This window comes from Haplochromis burtoni, unplaced genomic scaffold (assembly GCF_018398535.1).
Source record: "Haplochromis burtoni strain Fernald_Lab_line unplaced genomic scaffold, NCSU_Asbu1 Contig_248, whole genome shotgun sequence".
Taxonomy (NCBI): Eukaryota; Metazoa; Chordata; class Actinopteri; order Cichliformes; family Cichlidae; genus Haplochromis; species Haplochromis burtoni.
Genome location: NW_024582609.1, coordinates 590,616 through 617,596, shown reverse-complemented (window position 1 = coordinate 617,596; position 26,981 = coordinate 590,616). Strand labels below are relative to the sequence as shown.

The 26,981-nt window shown below is 39.2% G+C and overlaps 1 protein-coding gene across 1 annotated transcript in view; it reads right to left on the bottom strand.

Annotated features, from left to right (window-relative positions):
- The window catches only part of LOC102289237 (plasma membrane calcium-transporting ATPase 1), a 36,837-nt gene extending 13,610 nt beyond the window's left edge, over positions 1–23,227 (bottom strand). The window contains exons 1-20 of the mRNA XM_042227189.1: positions 23,159–23,227; positions 22,730–22,857; positions 20,366–20,652; positions 17,865–18,062; positions 16,241–16,498; positions 15,799–15,924; positions 15,035–15,205; positions 14,070–14,096; positions 11,943–12,089; positions 10,542–10,756; positions 9,999–10,241; positions 8,145–8,386; positions 7,833–8,070; positions 6,805–6,984; positions 5,554–5,641; positions 4,580–4,686; positions 4,222–4,413; positions 1,363–1,576; positions 206–417; positions 7–114 (exon numbers count right to left, since the gene is read on the bottom strand). Of these exons, the coding sequence (XP_042083123.1) occupies positions 7–114; positions 206–417; positions 1,363–1,576; positions 4,222–4,413; positions 4,580–4,686; positions 5,554–5,641; positions 6,805–6,984; positions 7,833–8,070; positions 8,145–8,386; positions 9,999–10,241; positions 10,542–10,756; positions 11,943–12,089; positions 14,070–14,096; positions 15,035–15,205; positions 15,799–15,924; positions 16,241–16,498; positions 17,865–18,062; positions 20,366–20,561 (3,162 nt within the window). The 5' untranslated portion in view covers positions 20,562–20,652; positions 22,730–22,857; positions 23,159–23,227. The remainder of the gene's footprint in view (positions 1–6; positions 115–205; positions 418–1,362; positions 1,577–4,221; positions 4,414–4,579; positions 4,687–5,553; positions 5,642–6,804; positions 6,985–7,832; positions 8,071–8,144; positions 8,387–9,998; positions 10,242–10,541; positions 10,757–11,942; positions 12,090–14,069; positions 14,097–15,034; positions 15,206–15,798; positions 15,925–16,240; positions 16,499–17,864; positions 18,063–20,365; positions 20,653–22,729; positions 22,858–23,158) is intronic.
- Positions 23,228–26,981: the final 3,754 nt, after the last annotated feature.

Below are 26,981 nucleotides of genomic sequence, written 5' to 3'. Positions count from 1 at the left end.
TCTTACCTGTCCCCACAGCAGACTGCCGAGGCCCAAGAAGATGCACCAAAGCCATTGCTCAAGGGTTAGGTCCACACAGCTAAAAGGTTTACCTCCAAACTGTACAATTATGAACTACAAGAGGACAGAGCAACAACATTATATGAAAATTCTTTTAATTCCATCAAGTCTGAACAGGCTGACGACTTCTTTTTTCCAGGGTTACCTGTGAGACGAAGGTTCCGAAGATGATGGAGCAGAAGATGGGGTTTCTGAAGACACCCTCAAAAACGTTTCTCTCTCCATGGATCTTGCGGGCATTAAACTCATTGAAGATCTGCATGAGGACAAAAGTATTGAACACGATGGTATAGTGCTCAGAGGGCGGGGCGTGAAGCGGGGCATTCCTGCCACTGTCGATGTCAAACAGCGTCTCACCTATAAGGAGGATCAAAGGTCACTGAACATGAAGTCTGTATATTTTTCAAAAATGTTAATTTAAAAAAAAAATAAGTAAATACTAAGACATTTTCAAGCAATACTTTAGTGACATTTGCCACACAAAACCTATTAAAATCCCTCTAAGAATCAGCTTTCGTAAAGTTTGTTTACAAGGACAACAAACTACAAGCAAAAAGACACAAGATTATTACACATATGGACGTAATGTAAAATACAGTACAAAGATGTGTGACTGAAGGGAGTGCTGTGATAAACACTCAGCATCAACATTCATCTTGGCTAATCTGATCACACGTGGAGAGCCCTAAGTGTGTCAGTTCACACCTGGCATTGGAAGGTATCTTCACATTTGGAACTGAAGCTGACATTCATGTTCTGCATGCAAATAAACATGCATTATTAATGCATTACTTCCATTAGCAAAAAGCTGTCCTGTTATATCCTTCCGCACCTACCAACCCACCAACTACAGTCGGGTTATGGAACTAATGATCCAGTTATTATTACCAGACCCGCAACCTGACCCAAAATTAAACCAAGTCATTCATCTTACTGCACTTTATTATTGCTTGTGCAGTAATAAAGTGCCCAGATCACCTTTATACATTGTTAAAAGAATATGGTCATATGTACCCAAACAATCTGGATCAAACTGCTTCCTCAGGATAACTTGGGTGTATTTACACCTGTATCTGTATCTTTCCCATTTTGATTGGTCCTGATTTGACGTACGCTGTGTCACCACTATTGCTGCAGGCACCTTAAGTTATAAATTAATGTGCATGTCATTAAGTGAAATAAGTATTTCACACCCTACAACCCAGCCAGAATTATGGACAGGGCCATGTACTATAAAATCTCCTAATATGGCGACCCTAACAAAGAAGGGTAAAACTGGTCTTGTGTGATGTGTTCACTGACCAGCAAAGAGTAGGGTGAAGATTATGGTCAGCTGGTAGACGCCATGTCCCAGAATGTTCTTCATCATGGTGCGGGAGATGAGCGGCTTCTTGCGGCCATATGGGTTCCTGAGCAGCAGTGCCTCAGTCGGTGGCTCCGTGGCAAGGGCCAGCGAAGCAAATGTGTCCATGATGAGGTTCACCCATAACATCTGCACAGCTTTCAGAGGAGAGTCCTGGAAACATTTTTTGTATGGTATTTAGAAGAGGAAAATCATCCGTAAAATCCAAAAAGCATAAACACACAGAAAAGGCACCTATGAATAAACATTTACAAACAGAATTTCAAATTATGGTTTTGATTATATACACAAAGCATTAATTAAAAATATTAGGAAGGGAATTGGTATTGAGAATTTAGTTTGTTAATTCTCAGGAATTGTCTTTCCAAGCTCCTTAGACAATTCACGGGAAGGATATTGATTGTGATGTTCTTCATGTAAGCATTCAACATTCAAGAGGTTCCAATGCCTTTAGTAATTTAGAACTCATGTTGTAAACCCATAACCATCTCTGCAATAACTTAAGCTTTAAATGTTGCTAAACTCTGATAGGTGCATGGAAGTAATATCATGTCTACTAATTTCTACTCATCCAACCAAAATAAAATGTTCACCCAGTTTGCCTGAATCATTTTCAAGTGATCTCGTCTGGTTGTTGAAGTCAAAATAAAGTCAACTCAAGTACTTCTGTACTTATTTCTATAGGACATTTAAAACAAGCTTACCTGACCAAAATTATACACAACGGTCACTAAGTCACGAATAAATATGCACTAAAATACACAAAACCATAAACCTCAATTGTAAAAACCATACCTCAAAATTTTCTCATTCTGAATTTATGATGTAAAATGCGATATATGCTATATTTTATATGTTATATTTTATATGTGGCTGCACATATGTGGCAGACACAGTCCAAGCCACCAGTATGTCAGGGGTCTGCCCCAAGGTCATCATCCTTCTTTTATTGTGGATTAGTAGTAGCTGTACTCTGAGTCCCTCACCAATGACTGAACACTTCACTACATCTCTAAGGGAGATCCCAGACACCCTTCAGGGAAAGCTAATTTCCCACTTAAATCTATGATCTCATTCTTTTTGACACCGTCCATAGTTTGTGTCCATAAGGCAGGGTAAGAATGTTATTGCACTCTGCAGTCACATGCTTCACCACAACAGGCAATAGGCATCTACAACATTGCAGATGCTACACCTGTTTTTCAGTCCACTTCCCACTCTTTTATTTCTTCGCCTGTAAACAAGAGCCCAAGATACTTGAACTCCTCTGGGGAGGCTGTAGCTCAGGAGACAGAGCGGGTCCAATCCCTGGTGGTCCAATCCCTGTCTGCTTCAGTCTGCATGCCAAAGAAACTAAGCCCAAGTTGCTGTGTGAATGTTAGATAGAAAGAGCTTACAAAGAAAGTACTTGTGTGAATGGGTGAATAAAGCAAGTTGTATAAAGTGCTTTGAGTGCTCAAATAGAGTAGAACTAGCACAATAATAAGAGGTGCAGTGCATTTACCCAGAGGAGGCTCTCCAGCTGAGAACCATTGGTCTCAGAATTTGATGTGCTAATTGTCACCCCAGTCACTTTATGCTCACTGCAAGGTATTGACCCAGGTAGTGTTCAGTAAGAGTAATAGAATTGTACCATCTGCAAAATGGAACCGGCCATGTCTGATACTTGGCTGCACTTAGAAATTCTTTCCATAAAGGTTACAAAGAGTACAAGTGACAAAGGGCTCTTTCTTATGCTTACATCTCCTATATAATATATCCAGTTATACAGGACGTATGGGATACTTCTGGCTCTGGATACTCTTGTTAATCTATTCACACAAGCACCTTTTCTATGTCTGAGTGCTTTCTAATGTTCATATACATTCACATTTTAATGAACATATCAGAAAAAACAGTGTTAAGTATCTTGCCCAAGGATACTTTGGTATGCCAACTGCAACAGCCAGGTATCAATCCACCAATCTTCCAATTAGTAAATAACCTGCTCTACCTCCTGAGCCCCACCCATCCCTTACCCCAGATGAGAGCTATGGCTTATGATCACAATTCCTGGTGCAAGGTGCACTTAAAAGCACCCATATAGTTAGACATGATATTAGCTAGGCACAGAAGTCCAATAACAGCACCACTTGGGTTCAGATCCAGCAGGCCATTCCTCCCTGTCACACCCTTACAGGAGTCACAGTCATTACCCAAATAGGCATTAAGGTCCACCCGCAGGACAATGGAGTCCCCAGTAGGGGCACCTTCCAGGACCCCACCCAGGGAGTCAAAAATACTCTGAGCTCTCATTAACTATATTGGCAGAAATGATTTAACAACCATTTAACAACCCAATGGTACACAACCACTTTCTTTCTATCTCACACACAGCAACTTGTCCCAGTTTAGTGACTGCCCACTAAACTGGGATATACAAATATACACAATCTCCACCTCCAGTCCAGAGCTGAATAAAGTACAAAGCTTCTCCAAGCGACTGGTTCCAGAACTCGAGTGCTGAGCATACATTGAGGTAAACACAATTATATTTAGCTAGTATCTCTCACTCTCAAGCTCTGGGTCATTCTTCATCAAAGAAATGATATTTCATGCACCAAGAACTGTCCCACTTCTTGCAGTGGGGTTCACCCTCTATATTTATGCAGACCCAGTTGGGTTTTAGCCATTTTACTCCAAAGTATTTACAGAAATTCCAAGAAAATTGCATTTTAAAATTTAGCTAAATAAATGTACAGTACATGCGGTTAAAGTCAGTCACAGATAGACAGTGGAGGTTTTCAGGTGGCTCTGACCTGGGTGATGCAGGCTCCGGTAAAGGCCACAATGACAGCAACCACATTGACGGTGAGCTGGAACTGCAAGAATTTAGATATGCTGTCGTAGACATTCCTGCCCCACATAACAGCCTTAACAATGCTGCTGAAATTATCGTCTGTCAGGATGATGTCAGACGCCTCCTTAGCCACATCCGTCCCTGCGATGCCCTGCAGATCATAGCATGTATGCTAGTTTACGAACCTATCGTTATTATCAGTGCAAATAATATTCAATATTTAATAGCATTTAATATTAAACACCATTGCAAAAATGCTATAACAACATGTAACTAAATGTTAAAATACATTGACTTTTGATGACTGCTGAAGTTACCATAGCAAAGCCAACATCTGCTTTTTTTAGGGCAGGACCATCATTTGTTCCATCTCCAGTTACTGCAACAACCTGCCTCTGCTCAAAGACTGTGCTGTCAATAATTCCTGAAAAGACAAGTGATATGTGTTATAATCAGAGATGGGCAGTAACGCATTACTTGTAACGCATTACTGTAATCCAATTACTTTTATCAAGTAACGAGTAAAGTAAACGTCGACATGTTACGCCTCGGGAGTGAGAACGGGCTCGATTATGTAGAAAAAGTAGAATTGGGCTGAAAGATCTATCGCTTTATTACCTATTCAGGTTGTAAATCGTGTTTTTAAAAAGTAACTAAGTAATTAATTACTTTTGAAAATAAGTAATCAGTAAAGTAACGGGACTACTTTTTGGGGAAGTAATCAGTAATTAGTTACTGATTACTTTTTTCAAGTAACTTGACCAACACTGGTTATAATGACTACACATTTTTGAGCATTAATAAGGTATGAGTAAATACTTTATTCATTATTTGTAAAGCATTACTCCTGATAGAATCCATTTTCAAAATTACGTTTTTAGAATGCTTAATCAATATTTCTTTGGATCTGGATGTAACTGATAAATGAAATGTTAAAAATGGGTGTTTGCTTTTCTTTTCTTTTGACTTTTAGAGGCTTGGTTACAAAACTAAATGCTTTACAAATAATGAATTCAATAATTACTAATACCTTACTAATGTTTAACAGTGTCAAAGGATCAACTTTAACATAAGCTGCCTTTCAATTTCTTTCCACATGTTCTTATATTTACTTTGTAAGGTTTAATTTCTATTGCTTTTAATATTCATATTTATGTAACTCAAAATGAACCTTCTTGTGTACAAATTTTCCTGTAAACATAAATTGTCCTTCTCTCAATGGTTCAATCTACCCCTTGTCACTAACTGTCTCCTGCCCCACCCCCCCCTCTTTGATCCAGATGTGTCTAACCTTTGACCAAAGTGTGTTTGTCCGTTGGAGATGATCGAGCGAGGACTCGGAGCTTGGGCCAAATCTTATCAAGACGTTCCTGCTCAATCTGCAAAACAAAAAGAGAGAGAAGACCAAAAAAAATCTATGTTTTAACGGCAAAATATTGATTTAAATCACTGTTTGTCCGACTAATTGTGCTGACCTTCCAACCAGATGCAGCATATGCTTCCTCACAGTTTTCAAGGGGATGAGCAGATCATTGAGGTTATACATTTTATATATTGTAGGGCCTCTACCTTACCATAGAATAACTGTTGTTGTTCAGATAACTAACATTAACTGAGGCTATGTTGATCAAATCAAACTGAATTAAAGTTACAGAGGTAGGAAGTAAAAAAGTACAAATACTTTGTTACTGTAATTAAATAGAATTTTCATATATCTGTACTTCACTTGAGTAGTTATTTTTTGTTGCATAAAAAGAGACGAACGAGGCAAAACTTTGTGCCATGGTCAGGGGTTAAAGTGGGCCAGTGTTTTTTTGTTTTTGGCACAACACCAGAACAACTGCAGTTGTCCTGCTACCCCTTCAAAAGAGTAGCAAGCATAAATAAATGCAGCTTCTATCAACTGTTTGTCTGTGCATGTTGTCACACAGTGCTTCTGCTGCCTTAAGGTCCAGCTGATTGTATTTCACAGGGAGAGAATGAGAGCTAACTTCACTCAGAGATGGAGAAAGAAAAGAAAGACGGGACAGAAGTGGAAGATCATAAGGTAAGGACTGCTCAGTGGCATAAAATGGAGATTTAAGATAAGATAAGATAACCTTTATTAGTCTCACACGTGGGAAATTTGTTAAATTTAAAGCTTACATATAAGTCCTCATGTTTTTAACATGTGACATCATGTTTTTCTCATACTGTGAAATGTGCAGCAAAACAAACTAATGCAGACAAACTGTGTTATTAAAGGCTTTATGAAAATACTCTGCTGTACCTTTGATTTAAAGTGAAGGACAGTGAAGAAAAGTGTGTGTGACTGGTGCTTAGTGGCAGCACTGGTTGGCTCACGAAGCATAAAAATGGAGAACAAACCAATAGACTAGTCCTTATCACATTTGTAACAGTGAGCCAGGCCATAATGGTAAGTAAATGCATAAATGCACATCTCACACAGCATTCTAATGTTTGTGTTTTTATTGTGTCACTTTTCTTATTTTCACAGTCATCTACTGATCAGTCAAATCCTCTTTCTTTATGTTTGTCTGACCTCTCCCATTTCATTGTGAATGCGTCGGTTGAACTCTTTGCCCTCCAAACACAGGAAATCATCTCCAGGATGCAAAATGCCACATTTAATGGCAATTGCACGGGCAGTATTGATATTGTCTCCAGTCACCATGCGAACAGTGATTCCAGCCCGCTGGCACTTTCTGATGGCTTCTGGAACCTATGGAGCAAAAGAAAAGAAAAAACATGCATCTAGTACGTGAGCTTGATTGGAACAATGAAAAAATAAAAGGTTCGAACAAAGAAAAATACTGACTCACTCACAGCTAGTTTTTGCAATAATCATAGTTTTACAAACAATGAAATGTTGCTGACAAAATACCGGTCCCATGGTGTCTACAGAGTTTCTGAATTATTGTAGCCAATGATCCAGTCTTTCAGACATCTGTACTTTAGCTCAGAGGTGTCAAACAATAGGACAGAATCTACCCAGCAAAGGCCCCAAACCAGACCACTGGATGGCTTTGGAAATTTTGAGGGAGGGCAGATTTGGGACTTTTAACCATATTTTCATTGGTTTTACAGTGTTTTGTTCTGATAAGGACATCCACAACAGCTATTCATATTACACCAAAGTAATTAACTAATAGATAAACAACATCAATTATAACACAGAGAAGTCCCTTTCTACTTTAGAAATTTCTATTTTTTACAGTGGGTCCTCGGGGGGGGGAAAGAGACATTGTATAGAAAGTGTAATTTTACATATTTATTTGTGCTGACAGATTTCCTGCATTTACTACAAAAGAATTTCTCTATCATGTAGAAAAACTGAGTTGTTCTGTTGAAATTCCACATTAAATGGGATTAATTGTGTAGTTAAATATGTTTACACTGACAGAAAGAGGAGTTTCTCTGGTTTGGCCCATTTAAGATCAAAGCTGGCCCACGATGTAAAATTACTTTGGCATCCTTGTCTTATTAAACATGCCACAATAATAGACAGATCTTTGCTAATAGCCAATTATTCTAAAGACTGGTTTGCCTGCTGTCTCTGTGTTGGCATACCTCAGGTCGTACTGGGTCCTCAATGCCAACTACAGCGATGCATGTGAGACCTGTTAGTATGTGGGCCTCATTGTCCCAGTCAGGCTCTCCATCAGACACAGGAAAATCTCTGTAGGCGAGGCAGATGGTCCTCAGTCCCTCAGACGCCATTGGCTCAACCACCTTTTTAACCAGATCATCTCGGTCGCGATGTTTGAAGACTTTGACATCACCACTGGCCGTCAAGATCTTACAACATCTGTAAACACAGAGATAGTCATGTGATCATCATCTTACTGTGTACGGCTGTGTGAGTACAAGCAGTAAACTTACTTCTTAAGCAGGATCTCAGAGGCACCCTTGCTGAACATTCGGTAGCTGCCATCATGGTTCTTTAGCACAGTGCTCATGGATTTTCTCACAGAATTGAAGGTATAGACCTTAAAAAGTTTCTCCTCGGGGGTTTCGTTGCGAATGGCCTGATAGTCTCGGCGCAGGTCGAGGGTGAATCCCAGTAAGGCACATTCAGTCTTGTTTCCCACCTGGCGAGGGAGTCCACCATCCCTCTCTGGAGGCTGTGAGAAGAGGTTTTAAAGTTAATTTAAAAATAAAAGTCAGTTCATGTATAGCCTTTTTATCTTGTATATGTGCTTATGTATGACTTGTGTCTGATTTCCCTCCATGTTGTGCTCTTTGCTGTAATTTACAGCAGTAAAGGCTTTCAGATGCTGTTCGTCTGCTGTAGGTGTTTTAGGGTTGACACTTTTTCTTTTGTCCTCCACTTATCCAGTTTCCTGAAAATTTTTAAGGACACACTGTGCTGAAACTAGTACTTTTGGTTAAAAACGACTAGTTCATGCCTGCCAAACTGTAAATTCAAGAGTTGTCTTGTGGCATGCTAGTCTTTAATACAGTGTCTGGTATGGGAAAACACATTTAGTTGTATTTATCTGTTGTTAATTTGGCATTTATTGGACTTTCTAATTAAATTTTATGTTTATAACGTAACCACATGAATTTTTAATGCTAGACTGTTTTCAGTCTGAAAACTAAGCACAATTAGATATCAATAAACTTACTATTCTACTTACAAGAAAAACAGTCTGTCACTATCAATACAACTGTAGCTGCAGCTGTAAACTAGATATTTCATCCTTGACAGTCAAATAATGATCACTGTCTGAGGTTCAATTAAAATTAATTCATTTCAGTTTAATTCTGTTTTATTTATGTAAGGCACTTTATATAGTAAGGTAAAGAGCCTGCAATAATGTTTTCCAGGGTAAATAGAAGATTTTATAAATTTTTCACAAGGGTAGCTTTCTGTTGCCTTTTAGTGTACTTAGTTCTTCTGTCAAGACAGCCCTGAACATGGCAAAGGCTGAGCGCTATATCTGGTTTCCTGGGCAGAACCAGCTGGCTGCCCAATGTAAAGTCAAAGAATTTCTCCAAGGGATTATTAAAGGATAACTTAAACCTATCTGTCAGTTCACAGGCTCTCACATTCATTAGGCGACTGCTTGGGGATTCCAAACCCCAGGCTATGCTGCTGATCTTTTAAGCTTGAAATAATTGTCAGACAAATTGATGTAATTTATAGTGATACCTTTAGCAAAGAAAACAAAATGTCAGCAAAAGAAATGTACATATAATGTCTTATTTGAAAGTATAACTAACCACATCTAGGTCTCTATCACGATTCAGAATATTATACATGCACACACACACTTGCACACACACACACATATATATATATATACATGTGTGTGTATATATATATATGTTCATGTCAACTCTATATATATATATACATATATATATATATATATATAGATATAGATATAGATATAGATATAGATATAGATATAGATAAAAAACACGATAGATATATATAGTGAGATAGATATATATAGATAGATAGATAGATAGATAGATAGATAGATAGATAGATAGATAGATAGATAGATAGATAGATAGATAGATAGATAGATAGATAGATAGATAGATAGATAGATAGATAGATAGATAGATAGATAGATAGATAGTGTAGCTGAATCGGTTTCCTGTCTGTGTGCTATACAGTGGATCCAGGAGACAGTAATCCAATGAGTCCTGAACTGCTGTGTTAGTCAACCTGCACTGCACTCCATTCAGCTTCCTGAATGAACTGCTATTTTTGCAGCTCACCATAATCTTGGTGGTGTAGGCGCAGTTGACCCCGATGCCCAGGACAAGCAGGTCCAGGATTTTGGGAGGGATAAGGTCTGGCTCTGGCACCTTTTTGTAGTAGCGTTCCCCGATGTAGGCCTGCACCACTGTCATGCGATTCATAGTCAGTGTGCCCGTTTTATCAGAGCATATGGCAGTGGCATTGCCCATTGTCTCACAGGCATCCAGGTGGCGGACCAGGTTGTTGTCCTTCATCATTTTCTGATAAAAGACAAGAGCCATGTTACCAGTCTGTGGGTTTTATTTTGAATCAATCAAAAGAGCTCGGCTTGATCCAAGTTTGTCTGACGAGGGTTGAAATATTCCATTATTACTTTTGAAGTCCGGGTCATTACTACAATGAAAGCGGTGGACAATAAATAATTCTATAACAGTTGCACAAATACTGTGTGCTGCAAAAAAAGAATAGATCAAATATCTATCTGGCATGTTTCATCAGGCTAAATATGTTAGTTTTATTATAGCAAACATTTTTTAATTTCCCTTAGAAAATAAACAGACCTTGACTGAATAGGCTAGGGAGATGGTGACGGCCAGAGGGAGGCCTTCAGGTACAGCTACCACAAGCACCGTCACACCAATTATGAAGAACTTGACCAGAAATTGTATGTAGATGGGCACACACTCAGGGATCCACACAACCCCCTGAATGCAGAATGTATCGATCAGGAAGCGAGTGATGAGGATGATGACAGTGAGAGTTGACATGAACAGACCTGAAGGCAAAGACAGGCAGCGAAGAGAACAGAGGCACAGACTTTAGTTCATCTGTAGAGTTAATTGTGACCATAACAGATTAAGTGAACAGTGAGTGAACAGTGAGTTCAAATTTGTTCTGGATCTATTTATCTGCGTTCATTTCCACTGAACCATCTTAAAAATGCATACAACAGTGTTCATATGTTCAGGCTTTATCAGCCCCCAGACAAATATTAAGCATCTACAAAACATTTCTTCCTATACAGTCACTCCTATATAATCACATCCTTTATGTACAATGCAAGGGCTCCACAGGCTGTGGTCACACTCACTATGGACAAAATATAGTCCTTGTTTAAAACAAGTTGTTTTAGCTTCACAACTCCTTTGAACCTTTTTAAGTGGAAGATTCAAACAAAAACGTTCACATTCTGCGAAAATACACTTCAGGAATACAAATGTCTTTCTCAGAAATGACACTCACAAGTTAAAAGACTTGTAAATTGGAAATGTATAAACAGTGATTCACATGAGGAAAGATTAACTAATTTCTGCTGGAATCTTTGGATGTGAGCCAGTGCTACTGCAAAGGTGCAGTTTTTGCATCCTTTACAAAATTAGTCAGACGTCTGCTGCAACGTAGAAAAACTTTACATCTGCTTTGAAACTCTCTTAGAGATCTAGGTTTGTTGTTACTTCTGATCTTGAATATTGGATCAAAGGAGAGTTTTCAGGAATTACTTCCTTTTTTGAGATGCTTAATAAATCACATCCAACATGATCATCACATAAGTTGTTCTCATCAAAGCCATGGATTCTAGTGTTCTGTTAGAACTCTTTTTGTTCCTATTGTTTGTAGTTGTTCTTCGTAATCTTAGTAGCTTCCCTTGCATGCGAGCGTTCACTGAAGGGTTTTTGTACAAAAAAAGCAGCTTTGCAGCTAGTCATTTTACATATTTGCCTAACAAGTAAAAGATCCATGGATCATCTCCAGTAAGGAGACACAGATCCGACTGGGTTGCATCCAGAAAGACATCTGGTGCAAAACTCTCCCATTTCAAACATCCAGAGCGACGTGCTGTAGCAACCCATGTCTGCCAAATATGGACATCACGTCAAAAATCAACGTTAAGTGTTTCAGAGCACAGTGATGTGTGGTCTCTAAATCTAAATTAAATCTCAATAATCAGACTCTGTTTGTACCTGCTTTGCCGATCTGCACAGCCAGCTTAGTTAGCTTCCCCTGGAGGACGGATTTCTCTTTCTTTGCAATGTGTTTTTTCTTCTTCTCTGGTTCTCCCTCACCATTAAGTGGCTGCATCTCCACGGATGCTCCGTCCTTCTTCTCCCCTACAGGAAATCCAAAAGAACAAACAACAGAAATCCAAACACTTGAATGTCAAAACAGTTTTTCTCTCGTAAACTGCCCTCAGTAAACAGTGTTTATCACTAATACGCTATTAAATCAAAATTTAAAATTCCATTCAATTTTATTTTATTTACATTGTGCGAAATATCAACAATAGTCACCTCAAGGTGCTGTGTATTTTAATGCACAATAATAAAGAGAAACCCCAACAATCAAACAACCCCCTTTCAAAAAGCATATCTGCAGGTGTATATATATATGTGAGGGTGCTGATCCCATCTCGTAACAAGGTTATTAGTGGACAGGCAGCCAGCCAGCAGTAGGCAGAAGAAGAAAGCAGCTGCCAAGCTTAAGCCCAATAATCTTCTTGGGCCTAATCATAGAGTCAGGAGCACCTGCTGCTACTGCTCAGACCACAGGGCCAAACACACTACACCATGTGGGACCACAGGGAGACAGGAGGATCTGTCAGGAACATGGGAAACTCCAAAGGAACCAAGAGTCTAACTGAACTACCTATTATAAAGCTATAATTTCCAACAGTATTTTTTGAGGGGTTGGATGATTGAAGTAACCTGCCCAGAAAATAGAAGCTTTTCATGTTATACTGAACACTGAGTTGCTAATTAAATGTGTTGTGCTGTTATGCAGATGATACCCCATAATAGTTATCTATGAAATAAGATGGCATAAATCAATAAATTAAACTAGAGGCAAAAAATAAAGATCAGAATTCTACTTCTGAATTCAGGGCTGAGGTTATTGTATTGGTCCATAGAAATCTTGAAATTATGGTATCTAATCAGATACAGATACTCTTAGGCTGGACAATTCTGTATGTTGTTCCAGAAAACCCTGAAAAGCCTGTGCAGTGAGAGTACTCACAGGGATGAGAAAGAGATCATATTTCTCTCACATTAGCTTTTCCCCATTGGTTCCCTCCCACACGAAGTCTTTTAAGGTCAGGCCCAATCATGTCTCTTCTGTGGAGCCAGTTTGCGTTCAGGAGACCTTTCTACTTTTGAAATTAGGCTTTAAATTTTCCTTTCTCTTGTGGTCACCATGAACCAACCCTGAAATATACCGCTGTAGGGTCAGGATGCTGGTGGACTTGATACAGTGAACATTTCTTCTCCACTGTTTTGTCCTGTCTATTTAAAGACTGCTTTTTCTCCTCTCCTTCACCTCACACCCAACTGGTTGCAGCAGATGGCTACCTCTCCCAGAGTCTTCACCTTACAATATCAAGTACCTCAAGACAACTGTTGTGAATTGGACATGATGTACATAAAACTACACATCAACAATAGATGATAATTTTCCAAAGTCTAATATTCAAAGACTGCATGTGATTTCATTCAAAGAACTGTAGGAAAGGTAACCATGATTTTCAGCCTTACCTAAACAGCCTTAAGCAACCAAAACTAAGTGGATTCTTTAACTGATAAGTTAATACGGGATAATTGGAAAATATCAGATATCTGTATTTTTGTAATATAATTTAAGACTCGTGCCCTAAAATATTTCTATCCACATCATCCTGTGAAATTTAAATATGGGACAGTACTCAGACCATGACTAATGATGATTCACAGGAGCACAGACTGGGAAAGGCCTCAAGTCTTTGACCCTCATAAATGTCATTGATGTCACACATTTGACCAAGAGAACTGGGTCCAGTCAAAGAGGATGAGGAACGAGCTGGTTTCTACGTGGCTCCTCAGTTTCCATTCTCCACAGAACACAGAAGCGCACAGCAGCACCCATACTGCCAAAACATATTAACTGTTAACATTATTGCTGACACATTCAGCATGGACAGATAGAGGTATGGATGCTCTGGAGTTCACTACCACAAGAAGTCAATGATCAAACCAGAGATAGCTTTAAAAACAAATTGAAGCTCTGCTGTTTAATACAACCTTCACATCAACTCATTCATGGCATATTTGTTTGCCTACCTTTCTTGCCTTTGTCTTCTTTTTTGCCTGTAAAGAAGAAACATTTAATAGCCGTTAGTCATGCAGCACTCCTCCTTCTCCTCCTTCACTACATCCATAAATCTTTTCTGTCCTTCCTCACAAAAAATATTCTTAAATTTGAGTTTATAAACCACTAAGTCTGCTGTGGCAAATGCAGGTACTGAGTCTCCAAAATGAGCAGGTTGTGTATAAATTTCGTTGGCTGGTTTTGTTGCTAATCCCAAGGAAATGTTGCTTGGTATTCTCTTTTCAGCAGGTGAGCTGTAGTCTACATAATCCCCAATTTATACACCCACGTAGTTATTAAAGACCAAGGTGTTCTTAAATAAATTACTTCATAAATTACTTCATCGATTAATCGATTAATCAATTAATCAAAAACCACATAATTCATTTATCACTGGCATGAATTTCATTTTCATCTTCCATTTCCACTTTATTTTTCAGGGACCATGTATAAACAGAAAAAATGAATCTTCTAAGAGAAAATATGCATTGTACCACGTTTAGCTACTAGCTAATTTCGATCTGCAGGCCATTTTTGTGTAAATATGAGGAAGCAGCACAAATTGATGCAAATAAATTCATGGGAATGCAGGAAATTAACACTTTTTCTGTGAGAAGACCATGCATTGTTCTGCGTTTCTGTTGCTCTTATTAAAGCCATGCCTACACACATACATGACTAACCCACATACTCATACATAAAGAATGATTAATAAATTATTAAAACCTCCAAAGTCAACTGTTATCATTGTTAGGTGTTGATTGGTGTTAGCAGTTTTGCACACATAAACAAAGGAGTAGTACCTGAGCAGGAGAGGAATCTTTTGCTGTGGGTTTGAGCAATAACACTCCAATTTAAACACATGTGGACAACATGTTTTAGACATAAGTAGAACCACACTGGCATGTCAAATAGGATTCAATTCTACTGAACTTACTTTTCTTCCCCTTTGAATCTTTCCTTTTGTGTTCCTCTTTTTTCTTGTCTTTCTTGTCCTCGTTGTCACCTTCATCACCAGCACCAAGCAGGGTGAAGATTATTCCACTCTGAGAGTTCACACCCACAGCAGTGACCACCATCTTGCCAGAGCCTTCCATCACATGGGTACCTGAGAAAGTGAAAATGAAATATTTCACCAAAAAAAAAAAACACAAGTCACGTTGTATCTCGCTTAACAGGGTTGAGTATGGTATTTTGTAAAAAAAAAAAAAAGGAATGCTCTTCACATCTTTAAAATTAAGTGCATTTTTTAATGGCCTACGTGTCTAGATGGAGAGAGAAGATGATTTTATTAGCCAACTGGTACCCCACTATATAGCTCAATTGACTAGTAATCAACAATTAGACTGCATTTGAAATGTTATATCCATCAGCCTCTGTGGGCATATGAAGCCCAGTATGTACCACAGAGAATTCTGGTCTAGTTCGTTTGCTTTCAAATTGTAGTTTTTATTCACTATAAGGACTAAAAAAATAATAATAATAATAATAATAATAATAATAATAATAGTTTGTTATATGTATTGGATTGAGGCTGTAAGAACAGATTTGATGTTCCCAATTTAGGTGAGAAAACGAGAGAGGGTAGTCAGAATTAAAATCATCTGGAAAATCATCAGCTGTAATCGTCTCCAACAATGACAGCACAGGTCACAATGGTCTTGGCTGTAATTTAATGTGAAATAGTGCAGAGTGATGCACCTGACAGCAGCATGGGGTCTTTGTCAAGGTTCTTCTTGACATGATCTGACTCTCCGGTTAGAGAACTCTCATCAATCTTCAGATCGTTGCCCTGAATCAGGACACCGTCAGCAGGGAGGAGGTCACCTGGAACACAAACACTCAGGTCATTATGTTACATCACTGTTATGTCATCTGCTTGCCACATGCAGTCATACAATGTTTAGTTATTATTTGAAAATAACCATTTAAAAAAAACTAATAACGCTGTTGTTGGGTTTAAACCTTCGACCATCACAAAGACAACATGGGGATATTGTGTAGAAGGATACAATCATTTTTATATTTGACTGCAGAAGTCAGGATTTAATAGTATCAGCTGTTTATTTGTTAGTAATACCAAACTAAATGTCACCAAATGTTAGTAAAGTGAATTATTACACACATGATTTTGCTTCCTCACCATATTTGACTTGTGCAATGTCACCAACCACAATCTCGGACACTTTGATCTGGATCACCTGCCCCCCTCGAACCACCGTGAACTTCTGCTCCTGCTCGATGCGGTTCTGGAGGCCACGGAACTGCTTCTCTTTGCTCCAGTCATTGAAGGCCGTCACGAGCACCACACACACCACAGACAAGAGGATGGCAGCGCCTTCGATCCATCCAGCCTCTGCCTCGCTCTCATCATCCACGCCGCCAGCTGCACTGCCACAGTCTAAACAGAGACACATCAGCTAGAACTTTTATGAACATTTTTCAGTTTCAGTCTTACATGACCTTCTGTCTGTTAACAGTGCCTCACATGCCAGTTTCAAACACAAGTTGACGTTTACTCAACTGTTGGGTGCACCATGGTGAAATCGCAGAGTGCACAGTGAAAGTAGCCATAACAGAAATACCAGGAAGGACCAGCACTTAACATTGTCTGGAGATGCATCGTAGGATGGACTTGTCAGGAGCTTTCAGGGTTTTATTAGAACTGAAGCTCAGAGCTAGTTTGGAGAAGCTGCAGCTTGTTAGATGAAGTTGATGTTAATTATTACAGCATTATTATTATTATTATTATTATGATTACAGTGACAATGACAGATGAACCAGGTATATCATTTAAAATGCATATGTGTGTGACAATAAAGTCAAGCTGAGCTTTCATATACAATACAGGACATTTTATTAGGTATATCCACTGAACTGCTCATTAACGCAAATATTTAACCAAGCAGATTGGCAACAGCTCAATGACTTTAGCTGGATCTACTGTGATTTTCCCACACAACCATTTCTAGGGCTCACAGAGAATGGAGAAAATTTCCAGACTCCTTAAAGCTGATAAAAAGGAAACAGTAACTCAAATAACTACCAAGGTACAACCAAAGGTATGCAGAGGAGCATCTGTTAATGCACAACACATTGAACCCTGAAGCAGATGTGCTACAGCAGCAGAAGATAATACAGCTGGGACTATATGTGCATAGGCTCATCAAAGGTGGTCAAATAAAGACTGTAAAAAATATTTCCTGATCTAATGAGTCTCAGTTCCCGGTGAGACATTCTGACGGTAGGGTCAGAATTTTGCATAAATAATAGGAAAGGTATGTAATGGTGTGGGGGATATTTTCTTGGTACACTTTGGCACAAACAGAGTATCATTTAAAGCCCACAGCCTTCCTGAGACTCGCTGCTGATAATCTCCATCCCTTTATGCCCATTGTGTAGCCAACATCTGATAGCTGCTTCCAGCAGAGTAAAGAAGCATTTCACAACTCTGGGGAAAATGTGTGATGCCATCATGTCAATATAGACTGAAATCTTTGAGAATTGTTTCCAGGACCTTGTTGAATCTACTTCATGACAAATTACAGCCAAAATGGGAACTGGCCTAACACCAGTACCAGGAAGACTACTTTGCTGAAATGTTGGTGTGGAAACCAGTTCACCTTCATACAAGCTCATTACACTGATCACATGATGGACTCTAACTTTTCTAATGATCAGATATTGACCCGTCACAGCTCTACTACTAAAAATGTTGAGGATTACTCATAAACTAGTTTGCTTTTCAAGTAACGAAAACTACTCACTCTGTCTCTCAGCATCTGGTGGATGATAGAAAGAAAGGCCTAGTGAAATGATGGCTGCCACCTCCAGGATGATGAGTGTGACATCTTGCAGGGCTTCCCACACTAACTGCAAAAAGGTTTTTGGCTTCTTTGGAGGGATGATGTTAAGTCCAAACACCTCTTTCCTTCTGTCGATATCTTCCGATTTTCCATCTAAGCCTGCAGTAGGAGACACAAAGATAAAAATGACTCCATATTCGTTCAGCTGAACATGGATCACACCTTCAACCTGACATGTATTTAGAACTAATTGATCTGTTTGCTGTCTGTTTTACGAGGGGTGAAACACAACTGTTAGTTCACAGTGTATTACTTGTTCAAATGTGTCATCAATATCACATTTTCAGATTGATCTTTTAAATGCACGCTCAAGATGAATTTGATCTAGGTAGCCAAAGATGTAATAAGGCAACACTGTGGCCTATGATGTGCTCGATGAGAATGCATTCAAAAATCAAATAAAAATAAAAAAACAACTTATGAAATATACAGTGATGGTATTGCCTTGACGTCTTAAGAAAGTATCATAAACTGATACAGATTTGCATCTCCCTCTGGATCCAGAGCCTCAGCTAATGTATGTCGTGGAAGGAAATTTTCTTCCTTGGAGAAGCTATAGTCTCAGATGGCTCTTGTTCTAAATGTAACACATCGGTTATCACACTTGGTGTTTGTGTCTCTTCAGTAATATTGTGTTGTGCGGGAGCAAAGAGCAGAGCGGTTTCCCCTCTGTGGAGTAGAACAACATGTCAGGACACACTCCGATCCCCTAAGAGACACTGCAGCTGCTGCGCGGCTGCAGCTGGCTCCGTCAGTTGTAACTGGTTTTTAACCCAACATTTCTCTTCATGTTGTCTGAAAATGAAACACAGTGAGCAGAGTGCTGTGCATTCTCCGAATGTTTAGGTAAGTGGGATTACACTAAGAGTTTATGTCATCTGTCCCCAGCTGTCGATACAAAGAGAAATAAAGCAGCGGAATGGATTTTCCAGTCAATTCAACCTGCTGCTGACATTTTACTCTCAGCAGGAGTCGAAGCACTGAAAGTGTTTACCGAGCGCGTGGAAGACGGACAGACTGAATGAATTAATAATGGGGGGGAAATGTCAAAGGGCAGACGTATGAGACAAGCTCAGCATAGACAAACTGAATGCAGTGTCTGTAGGTCACTATACAACACCCTGTGTGCGTCAGTATTCAGATAAAGTTTAATAGGAAACCTTAAGTTAAACTCCAACTTAGGCACGAAAAAGCAAAAGAAGCAGAGGCATTATAAACAAGAAACGCTGACTTGAGAAAGAGCTCCAGAGGAGACAAGCTTCTCATTTCAGAACAAAGTCAGCAAATATTTTGAGTAAATGAGCAGATTTGACTTGTGGGTGCTTTAAGAAAAGGAAAATAAAAGTGAAAGATAAAACTACTAAGCACACCTGAACACTAACTAACTGGTAAAAGTGGACTGGCAAGGAGTGTGATTTTCCAGTGAACAGTTTAATATACTTGTTCACAGAAGAAAGAAATTTCACGATTACATTAAGAAGAAAAAACACACATGTAAAATAGATTGTTGACATCCGATCCACAAATAAATAATTTGAGCTACCCTCACTGTGAGCAAGTAAACCAATCCCTGTTTAAGACACACTGTTATTTCCTCTTCTTCTTCTTGATGAGCCACATGTTTGATTTGGCAGAGATTTATTGCCAGATGCCCTTCCAGAGACATTTCTCCCCATTTGTCCGAGCTACACTGGAGTTGCCCTCACCTCCAACAACATGCATTTATGGTTGGTTTACACAATTTGTGTATGTTTGTGTATGCATGTGTAGCTGTATATATCCACACGTGCTTGAGAGTCACCATCTACCAGGACCAGATTCCTTGTATGTGTCTGTGCATATACATGGCCAATAAACGTGATTCTGATTCTGATTCTGATCTTTACAGCTACAGAAAAAATAGAAGAAAAAAACACTTTTATCCCCACTGCAACGAATCCTCTACTTGAATATTTTTGAACACAATGTGCTTTTCTCTGCCCAGAAACTGACAGAGAGCAGAGCAACAGGAGCTGCAGGTCACAGATGACTTTGACCATCACACAGTCAACAGTCCCTGAAGACTAATGAACCTAGTATGTCCTCTGCTGTTTTAATGATGCCCACGCCGGGAGGGGAGGTCAGTGAGTCAGTAGTGAAGAGTTCTAAATTTATTCAAAATCATAACTTTGAGGTGTATGCAGAAGTTTGCACACCCTGTGCTTGCTTCACATTTAATGCACTGTTACTTTCCTTAAATGATTTTTTAAAAACGAAGCAAACTGAGTAGCCTGTGCAAATGTTTGAGCTCTTAATTTAATCTGAAGTTTAATCTTAGATTCACATCTGTGATACTGTGACGCTGCAACTAGGAGTCAGTTTTGTAGGGACACAAAGGAAATACAATTTCTGAACATATTTACCATCGACAGGTGACGTCCTCAGCCGGGCGCACAGTCCATTAACTTCACTATAAGATTCCTGGATTCTAGCAACTGCCTCCTCTCCTCTAAGTTCCATGAGGGAGCGCAGCTCCTGGACTGAGCAGCTGAACTCTGCATCGTGGTTGGCCTCGCCACGTCGGACATATTTGGACCCACTAAAAGAGTTATTGGTCATTTTTCCTTTCTTGGGGACTCAGCAGAGGCCTTCTCAAATAGACTCAGTGGTAGGCCTGAGGTACCGATGTAGCCTGACAGGGACTCTGTGACTGTTGAGAGAAAGATAAGTCCTGATAACATCAGGATATACGCTGTACTGCAGAAAGAATAATACACTTATTACCACAAAAAAGATGGGATTGGACAGGACGGTGACATCTCTGGTATGATTTCTTGGAAAGTAAAGGTTTGCACATTCTACACATTGCATATGATGAATTTTAATTCGTATACTTCTTATGATTCTACATCTTCAGATTTGTTTTTTTATAAATAAATAATGTCAAAAAAAGTTCTTTTTGCAATCCCAAGCAGTTCATTTCAAAATATCATCATTGTCATCATGCAATACAAGTTTTACTTCACTTCATTTCAGCTACCTCAAGGTATTTTAAAAGATAGAAACTCTACAAAATCAGGGTGGAACTTCCAACAATCAGATGAGCAGCCTCCAGTGCAGGGGTGCCCAATCCCGGTCCTCGAGAGCTACCGTCCTGCAGCTTTTAGATGCATCCCTACTCCAACACAGCTGAATCAAATGGTTTGATTACCTCTTCAGCATGCCATCGTGTTTGGCAAAGGCCTGATAACAAGCTATTCATTTGATTCAGCTGTGTTGGAGTAGGGATGCATCTAAAAGCTGCAGGATAGTAGCTCTCGAGGACTGGGATTGGGCACCCCTGCTCCAGTGGATAAGGCTCAAGGAGGGGAAGCCATTTATCATGACTGATTTGTGTAAGGGGAAAGGAGGGCATAGACAAACTATGAGAAAAAACACATACAAAACACAGAAGAGCAGAAAAGTTAATGGCATCTAGTAGTAGCATGCAAGTACATAAGGAATGCTCAGTGCACAATGGGAAGTCCTCCAGCAGCCTACAACAGCATAACTGAGGGTCCTGGTAGCTGAAAACTCTCTCTGTGCTACTTTTAGATACTCTTAGAACCACAAGCCTGCAGTCTGAAAGCAAAGTGTTCTGTTGATATACTATGATGCCAAATATAATGATAGTTGAAATTGATTTGAAATTCAGCCCTGGATTTATTAGGGGGCTGTGAAGGAGACAATATGGCAATATAGTCTGTGTTTGTAGTCCCTGTTAGTGCTCTCACTGAAACTTTTTGGATCACCTGAAAAGAATTTCATTCATTTAACATAAATATCTGCAACCACTAAAGCTGCTGTACCTGATCAGCCATTCATGGAAAGGCTCTTTCTAATGTTTTGTAATTTATAAAGAAAAAGGCAAGGACATGAAAACTAGTGGGCAACAACACGATGGACAATAGTATGAAAACAGTATTATAAGCTTCTTCACAATTAAAATCTCATTACAATCCAGTATTTACTCAACCGCATGCTTACGAGATTGTCTTAAGTCCTTTACATTAGAAACCAGCTCCATGAGACACAAATCAGCCAAGCAGGACCCAGTAGAGCTAATTTTATTTCAATCAAGCACAATGTTCTCCCCTCAATGGTTAACAGGAGCTCAGACTGAATATGTAACAGTGTGTGGAGTAGAGATTTGTCCCTGCTCCTATGTGAACTGAAACCCTTTATATTTGTGCCTCACAGGTTGTGACCTCTGTGCCTTTAGCTGTAATCTGTGTCAATCAGTCAGCCTGGGCTTAATCTGAGAGAGGGAGAAACAGCCTATCTGTTTAAGGCTGAGGCAGAGGAAGAAAAGAGCTACTGAGAGAAGAGCAGGATGGACAGAAGTCAAAATAGTCATTGAAGTTTTGCTGCTCACTGTACCTTAGTATGGCTTTACTACGAATTCTAACCAACAATTAAGAACCACAAATGGTTTCATGCTGTAAAATATAAACCTAAGTGCAGCTGTAAATGTTCACATTAGAAGCTGAAAAAGATGATCTAGAATTGGATATTGGAGGAAATCTCAAATGATCTATTATTAATTAATTAACCATCAGAACAGCAAAACAAAGTAAAACTGCATAAGTAATGAATAAATTCCACGGGAAGTCATCCACACAAATACAAAAAAACAGAAACACATCCAGGTTTCATGACAAAAACACAACTTGAAGCCATTTCTAATAATAAAAAAAACAACAACAATCCATTACTGTAGCACTGAGAAGAAGAAAAGCTTTACTTACAGAAACTTCCCCCATCACCTCCTGTTAGCAGCAGCAGGTATTAGTGGTGGTCCGATTACTGTGAGCAGCAACACACTCACAGCTCCAGAAACAGCCCATAACCCGGAGACAGCTCCTCAGCAGGCAGTCTGCAGAACAGAACCAAGACCCCAGTTTACTACCCAAACTGGTCCTTTTTCAGCGTGACCTTCAGCAAGCTCGCAGTTTCAAACAGCTCTCTTTATCAGAGGAAAAAACAGGAGCTGGCTGAATGATTATCTGAGGAAAGCCTCGCTTAATCTAATTAGACAATCTGTGGCTTCACTGAGTGCCAGAGAGACCGCTGCTGCAGCTCCTCCTGCTGAGAGCGACATGCCAAGTCCACACACGAACTACGTCTACACCTGCTGCATCCTCTGACTGAAAGGCACACAGCAGGCGTACACTCACCAGGTCAACACACACACCCCATCTAAACCTGCTGCTGCTGAGCTTCATACTCCAGAAAGGGTGCGCATTGAGTCCACATATAGCACTGAGACTCCTCCTGCTGAGATGAACCAATTAGATCTAAACAGACCAAACTGTGAAGGTGAATGCAAGTGGTCGGACATTACAGCCTGACAACCAACTGCAGCCCCAAAGGAAAGTAGTTCAGTACATAACCATCAGCACGACTTCTCATGGAGAATTCCATGAAACAGTCCAACTGTTTGCTCTACTGTGGTCTTTTCACTTTGTTACACACACTTCATCACCCTGAGCAGCAATGATGCATGATGACGTCATGTGACACACGCGCACACACACGGATTACAGTACACAATGACATAGAAGGATTAACTGAGTGTGCACACACACATACACACACACACACACACAGGATAATATCACTCTTTCGTATTTACGTTCTAGTATTTTTGTTTTGATCTAACATGATCTTTGACCCCACACTCTAAAGAGGTCTACACAGCAGTAGTTTAAGGATTGGCTCGACAGATCAGTGATGGACTACTAAGACCAAAGCTCTGGATTCACTGCTTAACAAAAACCACAGTTGATCAAAATGTTTCTATATTCTCTGCATACAACCAGCCATGAAAGGAAAAACAAACAGAACACAACACACAGAAAAGAAATCAAAGACTACTTTGACAAAGGCAAAACCAGGGCTATGCAGAAGGTACAGGCCAGAAGTTTACCCATCATGAGCAAACCCCCAAATTTTGGTAATTTGGGAGTTTTAATTATTTCTTTGAACTTCCTTTTTTTTTTCTTCTTTTTTTAAGATTTTTTGGGGGGAAGGAAGCATATATCTTTGAGGGCTTTAAAAAAGAAGAACTGAATGTACAAGTATGAGGTGAAGCTAAAGAATTTGGAGGTAGTCTTCCCACTTCATTATTTCATCCACTGTGAAATGTACCACTACCACAGGCAGCTTGGAAAAAAAAGAGCAGAGCATAATTTACTCCTTTACTCCTCTGACCTCTTGTACCTTAGTCAGATAGCTCACCATTGTCTTGTCTGACCATAAAACTATTCTCCAGAACTCCGTCTTTTGAAATATTTGAGTATATTTATACATTTGAGCCTGTATGTATACCATGTGTGGACTATAGAAAATCCCAAATAAATGTAAAATTGTACCGTCAGTTTCTGATGTGCGATGTATGCTATGTCATTAAAGATGTATGCTGTACAATCAATCCATCCTGGAAAAAGAGGCAGTCAGAGAAATCACAAAGGCCTGTGTCTCTAATGCCCATAATGAGGTATGTAAACATCTGAAAGATCTGAAATAAACAACAATCAGACTGAAAGAAGGCAAAACCCAGAGAATAAACACCAAAAAACCAACTGTTATAAGACAGGAACAAAACATGAGGCAAGAAGAATCCTACATGATACAGAGACAGTAGAAACCCTAAAAAGACTGGAACAATAAAGTGAAAAACAAAAATGCAATGATACCACAAAAAGTTAAAGGTACTAAAACAACACTAAAAATCAAAACCAGAAGCAACAAATCATTGTAACAATCAACATGACAATTTGGGGACACTGTTTAATAAAATTTGACTGAAATTCTATCACAAAGTTTTTATGCCCTGGTGACTGTTGAAACTAAAGTTAATTTAGATAAAGCCCAAATATTGTTTTGTCACTTGTGTTTTTGTTGCTACAAACATAAAGCAAAATGTCATTTGAATACATTTTTTTAATTAAATCTCCTTTAATAATATTTTCAAAGTTATGCTAGTCAAGCTAATTGCTAAAACAATTATAACTAAGATTTATGTAGACCACTGGGAGGTTTAGAGCTTTTTGGGTGGCGTTCAAGAATGCCTATATTTCATTTTAGCAGATCTAAAAATAACATTTCAGAAATTCCCACAGCCCATCCAACCAGGAAGGTGACTTGAAACACTCACCAGTATGAAAAAGGGAGGGGGGAGAGGGGGCACTGTGGAATCAGAGCAATAACTTTGAGTGGGAAAAGCCTTTTAAAACCTTACTTTGGGGCAGGGTCACATTTTTTCTATTCGTATCAAAATTGATTACTGAAAATAAATATGACAGTGCATCCAGTAGTCTTAACATGAGTCATAAGAGGCTACTGAAAGAGGAAACCTTGCCCTAAACAATTGATGAGCCTAGCATGATTGACCTGGAAGCAACATCCCAAAGATGTTCTATCTTTGAGGTCAGGACTCTGTTCAGGCCAGGCAAGTGCTCCCAAATCAGATTCTGTCATCCATGCCTTTGTGGACCTTGCTTTGTGCACTAGTGTGCATTCATGTTTGAACAGAAACGGGGCGTACAGGCCGTACAGTAAAGACTTGACAGCTATTTAACACTTCAATACAATTTTTAAAGCTTTGCCTGTCCTTCAAGCAAACTGGAGAGCTATTCCTGAAGACTACTTAAAGAAATTACAAGAAAGCTTGCCTAAGAGAGTGGCTGTGTTGAAGAATGGCTATCTCTACAGTTTCCCAAAGTGACACCATCAGTGCTTTTATTTTGTTACACTGACAGTATACAGCTCATAATGGTGAACAATAAATTAAATATTTATAAATTTTCACATTTAGATCAACTACAATCACGTAATTTGGGGTATTTTGCATGGATTGCACCATAAAACTGTTAAAATACATTAATATTTTTCTTTGTTTAGATGTAGTTTTTATCATGTTTATATTACAAACATCTACGTTTTGTAAATTGAAAACAGGTTTTGTTTTTTTGTTGTTTTTTTTTAATTGAAAACAGGTACTGTGAGACACAAGTAGTAAAGTAACTACCCTGAGCAGGACAGAAAGAGCGACCTCTTGTGGATAAAACAGACACTTCTGCAGATCATCAGAAAACTTCTGAAGATGGCAGGTCTCTGTGCACATGAGGAGGGCCCTGCTTATATTATCGGAGCTACTGAGACCCTATCGTTGCAGATCACCTGATCAAAGTCTGCTAAATGTCCCACGCTTTTACTTTAAAATCAGAATCAGAGACGATCACGTTTTTGAGGCAATAGTGCCCAAACTTTGTAATAACCTTCAGCATAATGGTCACATTTTACCTGATCAGCTGAATCCGTAATTTGTTTTAAACAACTGCCGAAAACATTTTTTATATATATTTTAGTGTTCTCATAATGATTTCCCCATCCTACAGTCTCGGTCGTTGTGTCCTTGGGCAAGACACTTCACCCGTTGTCTACTGGTGGTGGTCAGAGGGCCCGGTGGCGCCAGTGTCCGGCAGCCTCGCCTCTGTCAGTGCGCCCCAGGGTAGCTGTGGCTACAATGTAGCTTGCCATCACCAGTGTGTGAATGGGTGGATGACTGGATGTAGTGTAAAGCCTTTGGGGTCCTTAGGGACTAGTAAAGCGCTATACAAATACAGGCCATTTACCATTATTCGACCTTAGTTTGCATCTATTTGTGTGTAAGTTAAGTATGTATGTTAGAATGGACGTCTGACCGGATGGCTATTAATGAGTCTGTATGATAGGACTGTATTCTTTAAAAAAGTGATAAACAAATAAAGGTATTTTGTTGATGTTATTGTTGTTGTTTGTTTTTCCACTCTTCATTTATTCCCCTTTTTGTGTGGTATATGCTTAAAGTCTTTGTTAAGGCATCAGTACTCAGCTAGTGTAATGCATAAACACAAAGAAGGCGAGAACTATTTTGGAGTCTTCTGTCGTCATTGAAGCGGTAATACTAACGACACCTTAACGTTGTCGAAAAAAAACAAAAAACCATAACGTTGT